Raw genomic sequence first — 15,827 nt, 5'->3', positions numbered from 1 at the left:
CCCAACTCTTAGTGACCCCATGGACTGCAGCCTACCAGGCTCCTCCATCCATGGGATTTTCCAGGCAAGAGTACTGGAGTGGGGTGCCATTGCCTTCTCCGTACTCCAAGACTAGGTACGGGTAAAATATCAGACAAATCCCAATCAAGGGACATTGTACAAAACATCTACTGAGTACTCCTCAAAACTGTCAATATCATCCAAAACAAAGAAATGTTAAAGCTATGGGGAAGCCAAGGAGACATTACAACTAAATGTTAGGCTGGTTTCCTGGCCAGGATCCTGGAGTGGGTAAAACCTATAGAAATCTGAGTAAAGTATGGGCTTTAGTTGATAATAAATAATGCATCAATACTTCCTCATTAATACTTCCTCAGTAATTCCTCAGTAATAAATGTATCATATTAATGTAAGATATTAGTAAGCGGGGAAACTGGGTGAGGGCATATGAGAAGCCCACGATTTTCACAAATATTATTCAAATCTTAAAGGGTTACAATGGAAAAGCTCAAATTAAAGTCTATTGACAGTTTCAAAATAAAAAAAAAGAGAGACAACGAAACTTTGGAGAAAAGATGCTGAGTATGTTTAAAAAAGGGCAAAACCAATACAATATTGTAAAGTAAAAAAGAAAAAAAAAGAAAAAGACACAATTAAAAAAAAAAAAAAAGGAAAAAGAAAGGAAACCAAATGCAAGCACACAGAACCTGTAAGTCTGAAACAACCCTTGCTAAATTATCTTCAGCTTTTCCTCTCCCTTAACCTCCAACCCCATAGAATATACTAACTGGGCCTCTTCCACCACAGAAACATCTCTGGATCCACTTTTTTATCAAGCCCCACAAACACTACCCTGATCCAACCTCATGATGTTTTGCCTGGATATGGGAAGAGCCACCACCTGGAGGCCAGGGGTAGACCTGGAACCCTGTATTGCCCAAAATCCACTTTAAGACGATTGCCAGTGTTATCTGCCACAGAAGAAGTCTGGCAAGTTCCAGCACGGGTCAGTGTCTTGCCAAAGATAAAAGAGTCCAGAGCAAACCTTTAGCTGTGCATACATGAGAGTGTGCTCAGTCGCACAGCCATATCCGACTCTTTGCGACCCCATGGAATGCAGTCCCCCGGGCTCCTCTGTCCGTGGGATTTCCCAGGCAAGAATACTTGAGTGGACTGCCATTTCCTCCTCTAGAGTACCTTCCCACCCAGGGATCAAACTTGCGTCTCCCACATTGCAGGCGGATTCTTTAACAGAGCCTCCAGGGAAGCCATGAGGAAACACAGGGCCTTCTCAGAAGAGCAGAACATTCACTGAGACTCCTTAAGCCAGGGGAGGCGCCTGTCCAATCGCTGATGCCCTGGGCAAGATCAGCTTGGGAACAGGGTGGTGTGTTTCCACACAGAGGCTGTTGCAGAAGATGCTGGATCCTGGAATTGACCTCCAGAAAAGTCGGTGGGGGACAGGGGGCAGTTTGGGCCTCCTAGCAGCCAAAGGCCTGAGGTTCTTATGTACCCAGAGCAAGAACCCAACCACACCTAACAGTCATATCCAATAAGGGGCATGAGGAGTACCTGTTATGAGAGCTGTCACGTATCCATCCTGGAGTGAAACCTGGGGCTGTGGTCCTGGCCTTGGCCCCAGAGCACGGATGTCCTCATGGAGGCTGGGGTGGCAGCTCACCTGCAGCAGCATCTGCTCCCCCTCCCTCTCCTGGCCAGTCCCGGGCAAGTCAGATGGGATCCCCAGGGCCTTGCTGCTTCCACCTCTCTGGGGCAGCCGACCCTCTGCACAGCCTGCACCCCTGGGAGGCCAGATTCCTCTCCTCCCTGGTTCCTTTCCAAATCCTCATTGGAGTCTGTGGCCTCTGGCACCTAGGAGAGCGTCCTGGGTACGATCCCTGCCATCTGCTAGAGCCTGTCCTCTGCTCAAACAGCCCGACTGGCTCCTAGCTGTCTCCACGGGTGGCTGACCAGACACCCCTCTGCCTCTCTTACTCAGGCTCAAAAGCCATGACCTAACAGTCACATTCAAAGACCCTGAGTTTACTCCAACACGTGGGATTCCACAGGGAATGGTCTGATACACCTCAGGATTATATAGATGTGCCCCGCACATCCATGGCAATGATTACTACTGACCCACCATGAGGAGACTCGCCCAGGGGCTGCGTCAAGTCCTGCGGGTTCGAGATGAAGCACCGTGGAAGGCGATGCTGCCCTGGGACTTCCAGATAAAGATACACACATGAGGTCATCAGGACCAGGGCCTAAGCCGTTCTCAGTGGGGGAGGGTGGGGGAGGGGGGCAGGCAGGACAAAACCCAAGGCCAGGTTCTGAGGGAGAGGGGGCACTGTGGGCAGCAGGGGTGGGAGGCCTCATGACTGGGGCCCATGGGGAGTATGCTCCCAACCCCAACAGAGACCTTTGGCAGCTGGCTGCTGTCCTCCTGATGGGAGACCGGGCAGAGCCCCGAAGGGGCTTTCAGTGCCTCTCACCGGGGGTGGTGGCAGGCTGTGGGTGGGGGTGGGTGGAATTCCTTCAGCCAGCTCCCTGTGGGCCAGCCTCTCTCAAGGATCAGAAGTGCAGGACTTTAGTCTCTGGGAGAGAAGCCTCACTCAGAGTTGTCTATGTCTGTGTGTTGTCCTGACTTGATGATTAACTCCCAGGCACCCGTGTCCCTTCAAAACAAATGGTCGTGACAAAAAAAAAAAAAAAAATGCTTCTTTTCCAAATTCACTGGTCACGGGTCATCACATGACCCTTCCAAAGTGAAGAGGCCTTGGCAGGGCCGTGTCCCCATGTGTGCATGGAGAGAGGAAGACAAGAAGTGACTGAACACCTGCTGCTGCTGCTGCTGCTAAGTCGCTTCAGTCGTGTCCGACTCTGCGCCACCCCACAGACAGCAGCCCACCAGGCTCCCCCGTCCCTGGGATTCTCCAGGCAAGAACACTGGAGTGGGTTGCCATTTCCTTCTCCAATGCATGCAAGTGAAAAGTGAAAGTGAAGTTGCTCAGTCATGTCCGACTCGTAGCGACCCCATGGACTGCAGCCTACCAGGCTCCTCCATCCATGGGATTTTCCAGGCAAGAGTACTGGAGTGGGGTGCCATTGCCTTCCCCAACTGAATGCCTGACAGCTCTCCAATTCCACACTGCCTAGCAGATGCTCAACAAAGAGCAGCGGTTAGAACTTATAATGACACAATCTCCTTTGTTTTGGGGAAGAGAGTCTGAGCAGGTCACACGGGTCTTGAAATTCTCAACCATTTCCAAGTGTCCACTGACTATGTGGCAGATGCCACGTACGCGGCCAGAATCACATCTGTTCCCGTTGTTCTCTGGCACTCAGCAGGGAGAGCGGCCCCTTCAGCCCCCTGCACCCACCCGCACACCGCACTGCAGTAACCTCACCACCTCCTTAGGCCCGGAACTCGCTCCTGTCATTTGATGCCAGGCACAGCCTTAACCTGTTGAGTCTCTGCTGCCTCCACACTTCTGAACCTGCCTGAAGCCACGGACACTGGTGGATGTTGCATCTTTTCTGGCTAGTACGTATCTCTTTTGTCATTTGGATCTCAGACTCTGAGTCTAAGATAAATAAAAAAACCGTCAAAATCGCTGCTCTGTGTGTTTTCCTCTTAGGGGTTATATTATTCAACCTGGGTGTATGCATGTGTTTGAGGGGTGCGGAGCAGTGTCTTTCCCAGCTGGGAATCAAAGTTCCCAGGATCCAGTCACCCAGCAGGATTTCTCCACTTGGCAGCTTCTCTTCACTCATTTCATCCCTCTGAAATCTAGAGCATGTGCACAAGTGGCCAAAATAAAGTCCAGATGACCAAATAAATGGTCATTTCAATATACTTGGTAATCCGCTTTCCCAGGACAGAGAGTAGAGGGCCAGCCCAGGGACTGCTGGGCCATACTTCAAAGCAACATTTGCTCTTCTCCAGGATTCCAAGCAGATGGTGGGGCAGTGGTAGAAAACACGTCCTTTTCCCCTGTGGTCAACACCAATGCAACAACAGTCAGGACCCCTTCTTTCCTGCCCGAGAAAGAGATCTCTCTGTGTTTTATCCAAGATGCAAAAGGATACCTCACAGCAATGATCTGTTTCAGACTTTCCCGTCACCCCCAAGACACACTGCCTGCAAGTCTGAGGGATGCCACCACGCAGCCTCTTCACGATCACCTCCCACAGAAGGAACCCAGCTTCCCAAAGCCCCCAGAACGCCCTGGCTCAGACACTGACATTCCAGCATTCCTCTAGGAGCCTGACCGCCCCGCCCTGTGTTGCCTGGTTTAGTGTGACTAGGGGACTTCTCTCCACCTTCTTCGTGTGACTACGGCTCCTAGATCATCGCTCATGGTGTGGGGGGTGTCCGGCTTCTCCTAGTGTCCCCACTGCTAACCCAGCCTTTCATGGAGCAGTGGCTCCATAAAGGTCTTCAGAATACACAAGCCAGTGAGCGGGGGGCTCAATTCATTATCTGCTGATTCCTTAAATAACCCAGGCAAATCCAAATGAACAAGAGATTATTTAGTTTTTGAAAATGACACACAAGAAGGACAGAACCATGAATTCACTACAATTACTTTTATCATCTCTTCCATCATCAATATTACTGCTAAGCAAGCTCACTTTTCCACAACAGTTCTAATTCCAATTCCATTGCATCCTGTTCAGGACCACAAAATACAATGGAAGAGTTTCCGATCTCTTTTACGAAACAGCAAAACTCTTGCTCACGAACTGGGTAAGCACAAACGCACTGTGATCAGCATCATTCATGAAGCTAAGACACTGAAGTTTATTTAGCCTTCTATGAAAACAATCAAAGTTTGAAAATTTTCTAAGGAGAACTGGTGAATCTCCACGTCATCGTACAGAACAGGAATGCAAAGAAGCTGATACACTGGTTCCCCAAACTGCCCCAGGCCCTCACTTCTGAGAAGGCTGACCGCTCCCTCTTCAATCTCAGAGCCAAGGATCACCTGGATGCTGCTCTGGCTCAGGCCACCTCATCCTCCTCCCTTGCAGCCTCTGCAGACTGCAGTGGGAAGGTCCTCAAAGCCCTTTGTTTGACCCTGAGCAGAAATGCCATGACTTCCCACTTGCTGGTCTCCGCATAAGCCCGGGGACCCCACAGGAACTCATAGCGAGCAGGGTGGCTGTAAGGCACCTGCCGGTACTCCAGGTACCCCTCCTGCACCCACGCGTGGGTCAGAAGCGCCCTGGGCTCCCCAAAGATGCAGTGCACACTCCCGACACACACACCCAATCTGCTGAGTGCTCCCCAGACCTTCTCCTCAGGGGCACGGTCTCCATTCCGCATGATCAGGTTAAGGACCAGCACCAGGAGGCCAGCCTTGGGGATGCTCTGCCCACTGTTCAGCATTGCGTTGCAGGTGAGGCCCAGGATGGGGACCATGATGTAGATGTGCTCCCTGGGGTCCACCTCCTTCACTTCCACGCCAAAGACCAGCTGCAGGCACTGCGAGGCTTGGTTGAAGACCACCGGGAAGTATTCCTGGTTATCCCTGAGGACCTTATTCAGCATTTCCGCCTGGGAGGTCAGCTCCTTGGCTCGATACTTGAGGAGCAGGAACTTCATTAGGCTAGCTATCATCTCGTTCAGCGCTTCCTGGGGCAAGGACTCCCCAGTGCCTAAGGAGGACACTGTGGGGGAGGAGGCCGAGGCGGATGCAGCCACCCCTGCCTCAGCCCCCAAGAGCTGCACATTCACCGGGCCCTGGGCCTCGCCAGGGTCCTGAAAATCTTCCTCGGGCTTGCTCAGTTCACTCATCTCGACCACGAGCGCGATACCTGGGATCAAACCACAGACAGGAGTCAGCCAGGGTGACAGATGGGGACCACAGGCCAGGCTGGGGGAGACAGGGGCTGTGAATGGCCTCAGCTGAGCACCACACCCTGGGCGGACTGACACAGGCAACCTACAGGTCTCCTCTTGAGGGGTGGGTGCTCTCAGACCTCACAGGGGCAAGCCTCCAGGGCAGCCAGTCCCCTGGCTACCGGAAGGAGGAAGTGAGGTGGCTCCGCAGGGTGCAGTCAGCACAGTCCAAGATTTCCAAGGCTGACAAGGTGGGGGATTAGGCCCTTGTGGGGTCCCTTCTGTTCTGGGGTGGGGAGCCCCTGGTGCACACTCAGGGTACCCTCCTCACCTTGACCCCTGGTACTGCCTGGACCTCCTCTGCCCTCTGACCTCAGGACACCAGCTGCAGCCCTCTGCCTTCGCCTCCTGGTTCCTGCAGCTCCTGTGAGAAAAGGGAGGGGGCAGCTCGGGGGTATCCTGTGGCACTGCCCTGAGCCTTCTGTGACAGTACGAGGGGTGGACTCTGTGAGGTCCCCCCAGTTGTGTGGCGGGAGGTCCCCTCAGGGCTCCCTTGTAGTGCTCACCTTGCCCCTGGCACGACCTGGTCCCTCCCCTCTGGGGACCTGCATGGAAATTCAGAACAAGATCCCAGCCTCCACAGAAAGCGCTGAGGGGCTCCACACGCTGCCGAACCTGCCCAGGGCTTCCTGTGGGTCCTAGGCTGGGGAGATGCTCGGTCATCAGCTCCTCCTCACGTCCTGCCTGGCCTCCCAGCACTGACCACAGGGGTGGGGGGTCTGCTTAGTCCTCCCTCGGGTTTGGGGAGTTCAGCCTCTGCCGACCTGAAGCCTCTGCCCTCCGCCCAGAAAAACCTCACCTCCCGAGGTCCCTAAGCCAGAAGTCAAGAAACTGCTCACCCCACTCTAGGGCCTCCAAGAGTCCCCACAAGGGCTAGGATCCCTGCCTCCCTGTTGGGGTCTTTCCGCCTCAGTCCATCCTTGCATGCAGCCTGGCCCTCAGGCAGGACCGGAGACTGTCCCGTCCGCCATTTTGAGACCCCTCCGCTTTCACAAGATCCCCAGTCTCTCTGAGACCAGCATGTGAGAAAGGCAGACAGACAGAATGTGCTCCCAGGGCCGACTACAGGGGCGGGGATCTGTGGGGTTCCGTCGGTCCTCATGCAGGGTCCCCTCAGTCCTCCTTCAGGCACCTCACCTGCCTCCGGCCGGGACCTGGGATTCTCGCCTCTCCCCAGCTGAAGCCCCGCCCCTTATACCAGGGCCCCAGTCTCTCCAAGACCCGGATGTCAGGAAGTCAGACCATGCCTGCTGCGCTCATCCTACCCCCACAGTTGCCCTGGACTGACGGCAGAGATGAGCTTCTCTGAGGTGTCCTCTGATTGGAGTTCAGGGTCCTCTAGTTCCTCCTCAGGGTCCTCAACCTGACCCCCCACCAGACCTGGGAATTGGACCACCTAAGGCTCCGCCCCATATGCAAGGTCCCCAGTCTGAGATCCGGACGTCAGGAAGTCAGGCCGCCTAACCAGGTCTCCAGTCTGAGATCAGGATATGAGGAAGTGAAACCCCGCACATTGGGCTCATCCTACCCCAGGGCCGCCAAGGACCGGCAGCAGCTACAAGCTTCTCTGAGGTCTCCTCCGATTGGGGTCCAGAGCCCGCTCAGTCCTCCCTCAGGGTCCTCAACTTGAAACTCTGGAGGAGCCGGGCTTCTTCCCTCTGCTCACCTGAGGCCACGCCCCCTTTCCCAGGTCCCCAGTTTCTCTGAGACCTGGATGTCAGGAAATGCAACATGTGCTCATCCACCCTCTGTGCTCCCTGAGCCTTGATGTGAGGGTCCCGCCTCTGGTCAACACAAAGGGCATCCCCAGATCTGTCAGGGCTCAAGATGTGGTCCCTGAGGGATGATGAAAGGCAACCCCACTGATCCCTGCCCCTGCTGTCAGCCCTGGGCCACCCTGGTGGTGGGATGAGCACTTGGCAGCCTGTTCTGACTTGCGCATCTGCGTCTCAGAGACATTAGGCAACTGTTAGAAGGGGCAGGGCCTCAGATGGGCAGGCGGGAAGATCTTAGTTATTTTGAGGGTCAAGGTGAGGACACTGAGGGAGGACTCAGGGGCTGCTGGACCGCAGAGCAGAGTGGGCCCTGGGAGGACACAGGGCAGACGAACCATGCTGTGTTTCCTGACATCCGGGTGTCAGAGAGACTGGGGACCTGGTATAGGGGGCTGACTTCCTGACATCCAGGTCTCAGAGAAACTGGGGTCCTGACATAAGGGATGGGGCATGAGTGGGGAGAGGAGAGAATCCAAAGTCCTACACAGAGACAAGTTGAGGTCCCTGAGGGACGACTGAAGGGACCCCAAGTGAAGACTCTAGGGACCCCAAGGTAAGACTGATGGAACCCCACAGATCTCAGCCCCTGTTATCGGCCCTGGGAGCCCTCGGGGTGAGAAGAGCACACTCGGTCTGTCCTGTCTTCCTGAGACCCGGGTCTGTGAGAGTAGGGACCTGGTGTGAGGAGCAGGGACCTCTTCCCACCTTTCCTGGTGGGGAGAGGACAGAGCCTAGGTCCACCAGAAGTCAAGGTGAACACCCTGAGTGAGGACTGAGGGTAGTCAGATCTCAGACCAGAGGGAACCCTGGTAGTCCCCAGGCAGGACGACCTCGTGCCGCATTGCCTGACATCCCTGTCAGAGAGACAGGTGAAAGCAGCAGAGCCTCCAGATTGCAGACAGGACACTTGCAGGTCTTGCCTGGAGTACAGGCTCCATGCGAGGAGGGACAGAGGCAGTTACACCCCAACAGGGAGGGATCTTGGCCCTTGCAGGAGGGTCTTGGAGGGCCCAGAGCAGGGTGAGCAGTTTCTTGACATCTGGCCTAGGGACCTCGTGAGATGAGGTTTTTCGGGTGGAGTGCAGATGGCTTCAGGTTAGCAGAGGCTGGACACACCAACCCTGATGGAGGACTAAGCAGACCCCCGCCCCTGTGGTCAGTGCTGGGAGGCCAGGCAGGACGTGAGGAGGAGTTGAGGACCGAGCATCTCCCCAGCCTAGGACCCGCGGGATTCCCTGGGCAGGTGCAGCCTCATGTGGGGCCCCTCAGCACTTTTTGTTCAGGCTAGGGTCTTGTTCTGAGTTTCCTCGCAGGTCCCCAGAGGGTAGGGACCAGATTGTACCAGGGGAAAGGTGAGCACTGCAAGAGAGCCCTGAGGGGACCTCCCACCACACTAAACTGAGGGGACCTCACAGAGTCCACTGCTCGTACCGTCAGAGAAGGCTCAGGGCTGTGCCACAGGATACCCCCAGCTGCCTCCTCCCTTTCTCTCACAGGAGCTCCAGGAACCAGGAGGCAAAAGCAGAGGTCTGAGGGCCATGTCCTGAAGTCAGAGAGCAGAGGTGGTCCAGGCAGTACCAGGAGTCAAGATGAGGAGGGTGCCCTGAGTGTGCACCAGGGGCTCCCCATCCCAGAACAGAGGGGACCCCACAAGGGCCTAATCCCACTACCTTGTCAGTTGTGGAAATCTTGGACTGTGCTGACTGCACCCTGGGGAGACACCTCACTTCCTTCTTCAGGTAGCCAGGGGACTGGATGCCCTGGAGGCTTGCCCCTGTGAAGTCTGAGAGCACCTTTCAAGAGGAGATGTGTAAGTGGCCTGTGGCCGTCCAGGCTGTGGTTTTCAGCTGAGGCTGTTCACAGCCCCTCTCTCCACCATCCAGGCCCGTGGTCCCCATATGTGCCCATCTCCCCCCCACCCCCGCCTCACTCCTGCCTCAGGCTGTGGTTTGATCCCAGGCATCGCCCTCATGGTCGAGATGAGTGAGCTGAGCAAGCCCGAGGAAGAACTTAGGACCCAGGCCCAGGGCCCAGTGGAGGCTCAGCTCTTGGGGCCTGAGGCAGGGAGACTGCATCTGCCCCCCCACCAGTCTCTGCCCTTGCCCCCGGTAGCTCTGAATGAGATGGTGGCCAACCTGATTAAGTTCCTGCTGCTCAAGTATCCAGCCAAGGAGCTGACCTCCCAGGTGAAAATGCTAAAGAAGGCCCTCAGGGATAACCAGGAGCACTTTCCGGCAGTCTTCAGCCAAGCCTCACAGTGCCTGCAGCTGGTCTGTGGTGTGGAGGTGAAGAAGGTGGAACCCAGGGAGCACATCTACATCATGGTCCCCACCATGGGCCTCACCTATGATGTGATGCTGAACAGTGGGCAGGGCCTGCCCAGGGCCAGCCTCCTGGTGCTGGTCCTCAGCCTCATCATGTGGAATGCAGACCACGCCCCTGAGGAGAAGGTCTGGGGAGCACTCAGCAGGATGGGTGTGTGTGTCAAGAGTGAGCACTGCAACTTTGGGGAGCCCAGGGAGCTGCTTACCCACACGTGGGTGCAGGAGGGGTACCTGGCATACCGGCAGGTGCCTGACAGCCACCCTGCCCGCTCTGAGTTCCTGTGGGTTCCCCAGGCCTATGCGGAGACCAGCAAGTGGGAAGTCGTGGCATTTCTGCTCAGGGTCAAACAAAGGGCTTTGAGGGCCTTCCCACCCCTGTCTACAGAGGCTGCAAGGGAGGAGGACGAGGCGGCCTGAGCCAGAGCAGCATCCAGGTGATCCTTCCCTCTGTGATTGAAGAGGGAGAGATCAGCCTTCTCAGAAGTGCTGGCCCAGGCCAGTTGGGGAAACTGGTGTATAGCATCTTTGGGTTCCTGTTCTCTATGATGACATGGGGATTCATCTGTTTTCTTTAGAGAACTTTCAAACTTTGATTATTTTCGTAGAAGGCTAAATAGACTTCAGTGTCTTAACTTAGTGAATGATGTTGATCACAGTGTGTTTGTACTTACCCAGTTCAAGAACAAGAGCTTCACTGTTTTGTAAAAGAGACTGGAGACTCTTCCATTGTGTTTTGTGGTCCTGAACAGGATGCAATGGAATTGGAATTGGAACTGTTGTGGAAAAGTGAGCCTACTTAGCAGTAATATTGATGCAGGAAGAATTAGATGATAAAAGTAATTGTAGTGAATTCACGGTTCTGTCCTTCTTGTGTGTCATTTTCTAAAACTAAATTATCTCTCTCTATTTGGATTTGCCTGGGTTATTTTAGGAAGTAGCAGATAATTAATTGAGCCCCCTGCTCACTGGCTCGTGTATTCCAAAGACCTTTATGGAGCCTCTGCTCTGTGAAATGCTGTGTTAGCAGTGGGGACACTAGGAGAAGCAGGACACCCCCACACCTAGAGTGACGGTCTAGGAGCTGCAGTCACATGAGGAAGGTGGAAAGACATCCCCTAGTCGCAATGAACAATGCAACCCAGGGCGGGGTGGTGGGGTTACAGGAGGAGTGTTGGGCTGTTGGCGCCTGAGCCAGGGTGGTTTGGAGCTTGGGAAAGCTGGGTTCCTTCTGTGGGAGGTGATTGTGATGAGGCTGGGTGGTGGCAGCCCTCAGACTTGCAGACAGTGTGTCTGGGGGGTGACGGGAAATTCTGAAATGGATCATTGCTGTGAGGTGTCCTTTTGCATCTTGGATAAAGTCCAGAGAGATCTCTTTCTTGGGCAGGAAGGAAGGGGCCCTGGCTCTTGTCACATTGCTGTTGATCACAGGGGCAAATGAGGTGTTTTCATACCCCATGCTGCTGCTAAGTCACCTCAGTCGTGTCCGACTCTGTGCGACCCCATAGACGGCAGCCCACCAGGCTCCCCGTCCCTGGGATTCTCCAGGCAAGAACACTGGAGTGGGTTGCCATTTCCTTCTCCAATGCATGAAAGTGAAAAGTGAAAGTGAAGTCGCTCAGTCGTGCCCAACTCTTAGTGACCCCATGGACTGCAGCCTACCAGGCTCCTCCATCCATGGGATTTTCCAGGCAAGAGTACTGGAGTGGGGTGCCATTGCCTTCTCCGTACTCCAAGACTAGGTACGGGTAAAATATCAGACAAATCCCAATCAAGGGACATTGTACAAAACATCTACTGAGTACTCCTCAAAACTGTCAATATCATCCAAAACAAAGAAATGTTAAAGCTATGGGGAAGCCAAGGAGACATTACAACTAAATGTTAGGCTGGTTTCCTGGCCAGGATCCTGGAGTGGGTAAAACCTATAGAAATCTGAGTAAAGTATGGGCTTTAGTTGATAATAAATAATGCATCAATACTTCCTCATTAATACTTCCTCAGTAATTCCTCAGTAATAAATGTATCATATTAATGTAAGATATTAGTAAGCGGGGAAACTGGGTGAGGGCATATGAGAAGCCCACGATTTTCACAAATATTATTCAAATCTTAAAGGGTTACAATGGAAAAGCTCAAATTAAAGTCTATTGACAGTTTCAAAATAAAAAAAAAGAGAGACAACGAAACTTTGGAGAAAAGATGCTGAGTATGTTTAAAAAAGGGCAAAACCAATACAATATTGTAAAGTAAAAAAGAAAAAAAAAGAAAAAGACACAATTAAAAAAAAAAAAAAAGGAAAAAGAAAGGAAACCAAATGCAAGCACACAGAACCTGTAAGTCTGAAACAACCCTTGCTAAATTATCTTCAGCTTTTCCTCTCCCTTAACCTCCAACCCCATAGAATATACTAACTGGGCCTCTTCCACCACAGAAACATCTCTGGATCCACTTTTTTATCAAGCCCCACAAACACTACCCTGATCCAACCTCATGATGTTTTGCCTGGATATGGGAAGAGCCACCACCTGGAGGCCAGGGGTAGACCTGGAACCCTGTATTGCCCAAAATCCACTTTAAGACGATTGCCAGTGTTATCTGCCACAGAAGAAGTCTGGCAAGTTCCAGCACGGGTCAGTGTCTTGCCAAAGATAAAAGAGTCCAGAGCAAACCTTTAGCTGTGCATACATGAGAGTGTGCTCAGTCGCACAGCCATATCCGACTCTTTGCGACCCCATGGAATGCAGTCCCCCGGGCTCCTCTGTCCGTGGGATTTCCCAGGCAAGAATACTTGAGTGGACTGCCATTTCCTCCTCTAGAGTACCTTCCCACCCAGGGATCAAACTTGCGTCTCCCACATTGCAGGCGGATTCTTTAACAGAGCCTCCAGGGAAGCCATGAGGAAACACAGGGCCTTCTCAGAAGAGCAGAACATTCACTGAGACTCCTTAAGCCAGGGGAGGCGCCTGTCCAATCGCTGATGCCCTGGGCAAGATCAGCTTGGGAACAGGGTGGTGTGTTTCCACACAGAGGCTGTTGCAGAAGATGCTGGATCCTGGAATTGACCTCCAGAAAAGTCGGTGGGGGACAGGGGGCAGTTTGGGCCTCCTAGCAGCCAAAGGCCTGAGGTTCTTATGTACCCAGAGCAAGAACCCAACCACACCTAACAGTCATATCCAATAAGGGGCATGAGGAGTACCTGTTATGAGAGCTGTCACGTATCCATCCTGGAGTGAAACCTGGGGCTGTGGTCCTGGCCTTGGCCCCAGAGCACGGATGTCCTCATGGAGGCCGGGGTGGCAGCTCACCTGCAGCAGCATCTGCTCCCCCTCCCTCTCCTGGCCAGTCCCGGGCAAGTCAGATGGGATCCCCAGGGCCTTGCTGCTTCCACCTCTCTGGGGCAGCCGACCCTCTGCACAGCCTGCACCCCTGGGAGGCCAGATTCCTCTCCTCCCTGGTTCCTTTCCAAATCCTCATTGGAGTCTGTGGCCTCTGGCACCTAGGAGAGCGTCCTGGGTACGATCCCTGCCATCTGCTAGAGCCTGTCCTCTGCTCAAACAGCCCGACTGGCTCCTAGCTGTCTCCACGGGTGGCTGACCAGACACCCCTCTGCCTCTCTTACTCAGGCTCAAAAGCCATGACCTAACAGTCACATTCAAAGACCCTGAGTTTACTCCAACACGTGGGATTCCACAGGGAATGGTCTGATACACCTCAGGATTATATAGATGTGCCCCGCACATCCATGGCAATGATTACTACTGACCCACCATGAGGAGACTCGCCCAGGGGCTGCGTCAAGTCCTGCGGGTTCGAGATGAAGCACCGTGGAAGGCGATGCTGCCCTGGGACTTCCAGATAAAGATACACACATGAGGTCATCAGGACCAGGGCCTAAGCCGTTCTCAGTGGGGGAGGGTGGGGGAGGGGGGCAGGCAGGACAAAACCCAAGGCCAGGTTCTGAGGGAGAGGGGGCACTGTGGGCAGCAGGGGTGGGAGGCCTCATGACTGGGGCCCATGGGGAGTATGCTCCCAACCCCAACAGAGACCTTTGGCAGCTGGCTGCTGTCCTCCTGATGGGAGACCGGGCAGAGCCCCGAAGGGGCTTTCAGTGCCTCTCACCGGGGGTGGTGGCAGGCTGTGGGTGGGGGTGGGTGGAATTCCTTCAGCCAGCTCCCTGTGGGCCAGCCTCTCTCAAGGATCAGAAGTGCAGGACTTTAGTCTCTGGGAGAGAAGCCTCACTCAGAGTTGTCTATGTCTGTGTGTTGTCCTGACTTGATGATTAACTCCCAGGCACCCGTGTCCCTTCAAAACAAATGGTCGTGACAAAAAAAAAAAAAAAATGCTTCTTTTCCAAATTCACTGGTCACGGGTCATCACATGACCCTTCCAAAGTGAAGAGGCCTTGGCAGGGCCGTGTCCCCATGTGTGCATGGAGAGAGGAAGACAAGAAGTGACTGAACACCTGCTGCTGCTGCTGCTGCTAAGTCGCTTCAGTCGTGTCCGACTCTGCGCCACCCCACAGACAGCAGCCCACCAGGCTCCCCGTCCCTGGGATTCTCCAGGCAAGAACACTGGAGTGGGTTGCCATTTCCTTCTCCAATGCATGCAAGTGAAAAGTGAAAGTGAAGTTGCTCAGTCATGTCCGACTCGTAGCGACCCCATGGACTGCAGCCTACCAGGCTCCTCCATCCATGGGATTTTCCAGGCAAGAGTACTGGAGTGGGGTGCCATTGCCTTCCCCAACTGAATGCCTGACAGCTCTCCAATTCCACACTGCCTAGCAGATGCTCAACAAAGAGCAGCGGTTAGAACTTATAATGACACAATCTCCTTTGTTTTGGGGAAGAGAGTCTGAGCAGGTCACACGGGTCTTGAAATTCTCAACCATTTCCAAGTGTCCACTGACTATGTGGCAGATGCCACGTACGCGGCCAGAATCACATCTGTTCCCGTTGTTCTCTGGCACTCAGCAGGGAGAGCGGCCCCTTCAGCCCCCTGCACCCACCCGCACACCGCACTGCAGTAACCTCACCACCTCCTTAGGCCCGGAACTCGCTCCTGTCATTTGATGCCAGGCACAGCCTTAACCTGTTGAGTCTCTGCTGCCTCCACACTTCTGAACCTGCCTGAAGCCACGGACACTGGTGGATGTTGCATCTTTTCTGGCTAGTACGTATCTCTTTTGTCATTTGGATCTCAGACTCTGAGTCTAAGATAAATAAAAAAACCGTCAAAATCGCTGCTCTGTGTGTTTTCCTCTTAGGGGTTATATTATTCAACCTGGGTGTATGCATGTGTTTGAGGGGTGCGGAGCAGTGTCTTTCCCAGCTGGGAATCAAAGTTCCCAGGATCCAGTCACCCAGCAGGATTTCTCCACTTGGCAGCTTCTCTTCACTCATTTCATCCCTCTGAAATCTAGAGCATGTGCACAAGTGGCCAAAATAAAGTCCAGATGACCAAATAAATGGTCATTTCAATATACTTGGTAATCCGCTTTCCCAGGACAGAGAGTAGAGGGCCAGCCCAGGGACTGCTGGGCCATACTTCAAAGCAACATTTGCTCTTCTCCAGGATTCCAAGCAGATGGTGGGGCAGTGGTAGAAAACACGTCCTTTTCCCCTGTGGTCAACACCAATGCAACAACAGTCAGGACCCCTTCTTTCCTGCCCGAGAAAGAGATCTCTCTGTGTTTTATCCAAGATGCAAAAGGATACCTCACAGCAATGATCTGTTTCAGACTTTCCCGTCACCCCCAAGACACACTGCCTGCAAGTCTGAGGGATGCCACCACGCAGCCTCTTCACGATCACCTCCCACAGA

The 15,827-nt window shown here is 53.7% G+C and overlaps 2 protein-coding genes across 2 annotated transcripts; one reads left to right on the top strand and one right to left on the bottom strand.

Annotated features, from left to right (window-relative positions):
* Positions 1-4,209: 4,209 nt before the first annotated feature.
* LOC133242846 (melanoma-associated antigen 10-like) lies at positions 4,210-8,102 on the bottom strand. The gene is made up of 3 exons (XM_061409075.1): positions 7,046-8,102; positions 6,180-6,272; positions 4,210-5,823 (listed from the first exon to the last, which is right to left on the bottom strand). The coding sequence occupies exon 3, from the start codon at positions 5,801-5,803 to the stop codon at positions 5,009-5,011; it is 795 nt and encodes a 264-aa protein (XP_061265059.1). The 5' UTR covers positions 5,804-5,823; positions 6,180-6,272; positions 7,046-8,102; the 3' UTR covers positions 4,210-5,008.
* A 1,560-nt stretch (positions 8,103-9,662) lies between these two features.
* Positions 9,663-12,058, top strand: LOC133242256 (melanoma-associated antigen 10-like). The gene has a single exon (XM_061408359.1). It carries the CDS (start codon positions 9,663-9,665, stop codon positions 10,422-10,424), a length of 762 nt encoding a protein of 253 aa, XP_061264343.1. The 3' UTR covers positions 10,425-12,058.
* The last annotated feature ends 3,769 nt before the right edge of the window (positions 12,059-15,827 follow it).

The sequence above is a fragment of the Bos javanicus genome, chromosome X (genome assembly GCF_032452875.1).
Source record: "Bos javanicus breed banteng chromosome X, ARS-OSU_banteng_1.0, whole genome shotgun sequence".
Classification (NCBI taxonomy): domain Eukaryota; kingdom Metazoa; phylum Chordata; class Mammalia; order Artiodactyla; family Bovidae; genus Bos; species Bos javanicus.
This window is presented reverse-complemented; position numbering and strand designations above follow the sequence as displayed.

Bases quoted from the DNA above. Each gene is read 5' to 3' on its own strand.
- LOC133242846 (XM_061409075.1), bottom strand. From the start codon at position 5,803: ATGAGTGAACTGAGCAAGCCCGAGGAAGATTTTCAGGACCCTGGCGAG.
- LOC133242256 (XM_061408359.1), top strand. From the start codon at position 9,663: ATGAGTGAGCTGAGCAAGCCCGAGGAAGAACTTAGGACCCAGGCCCAG.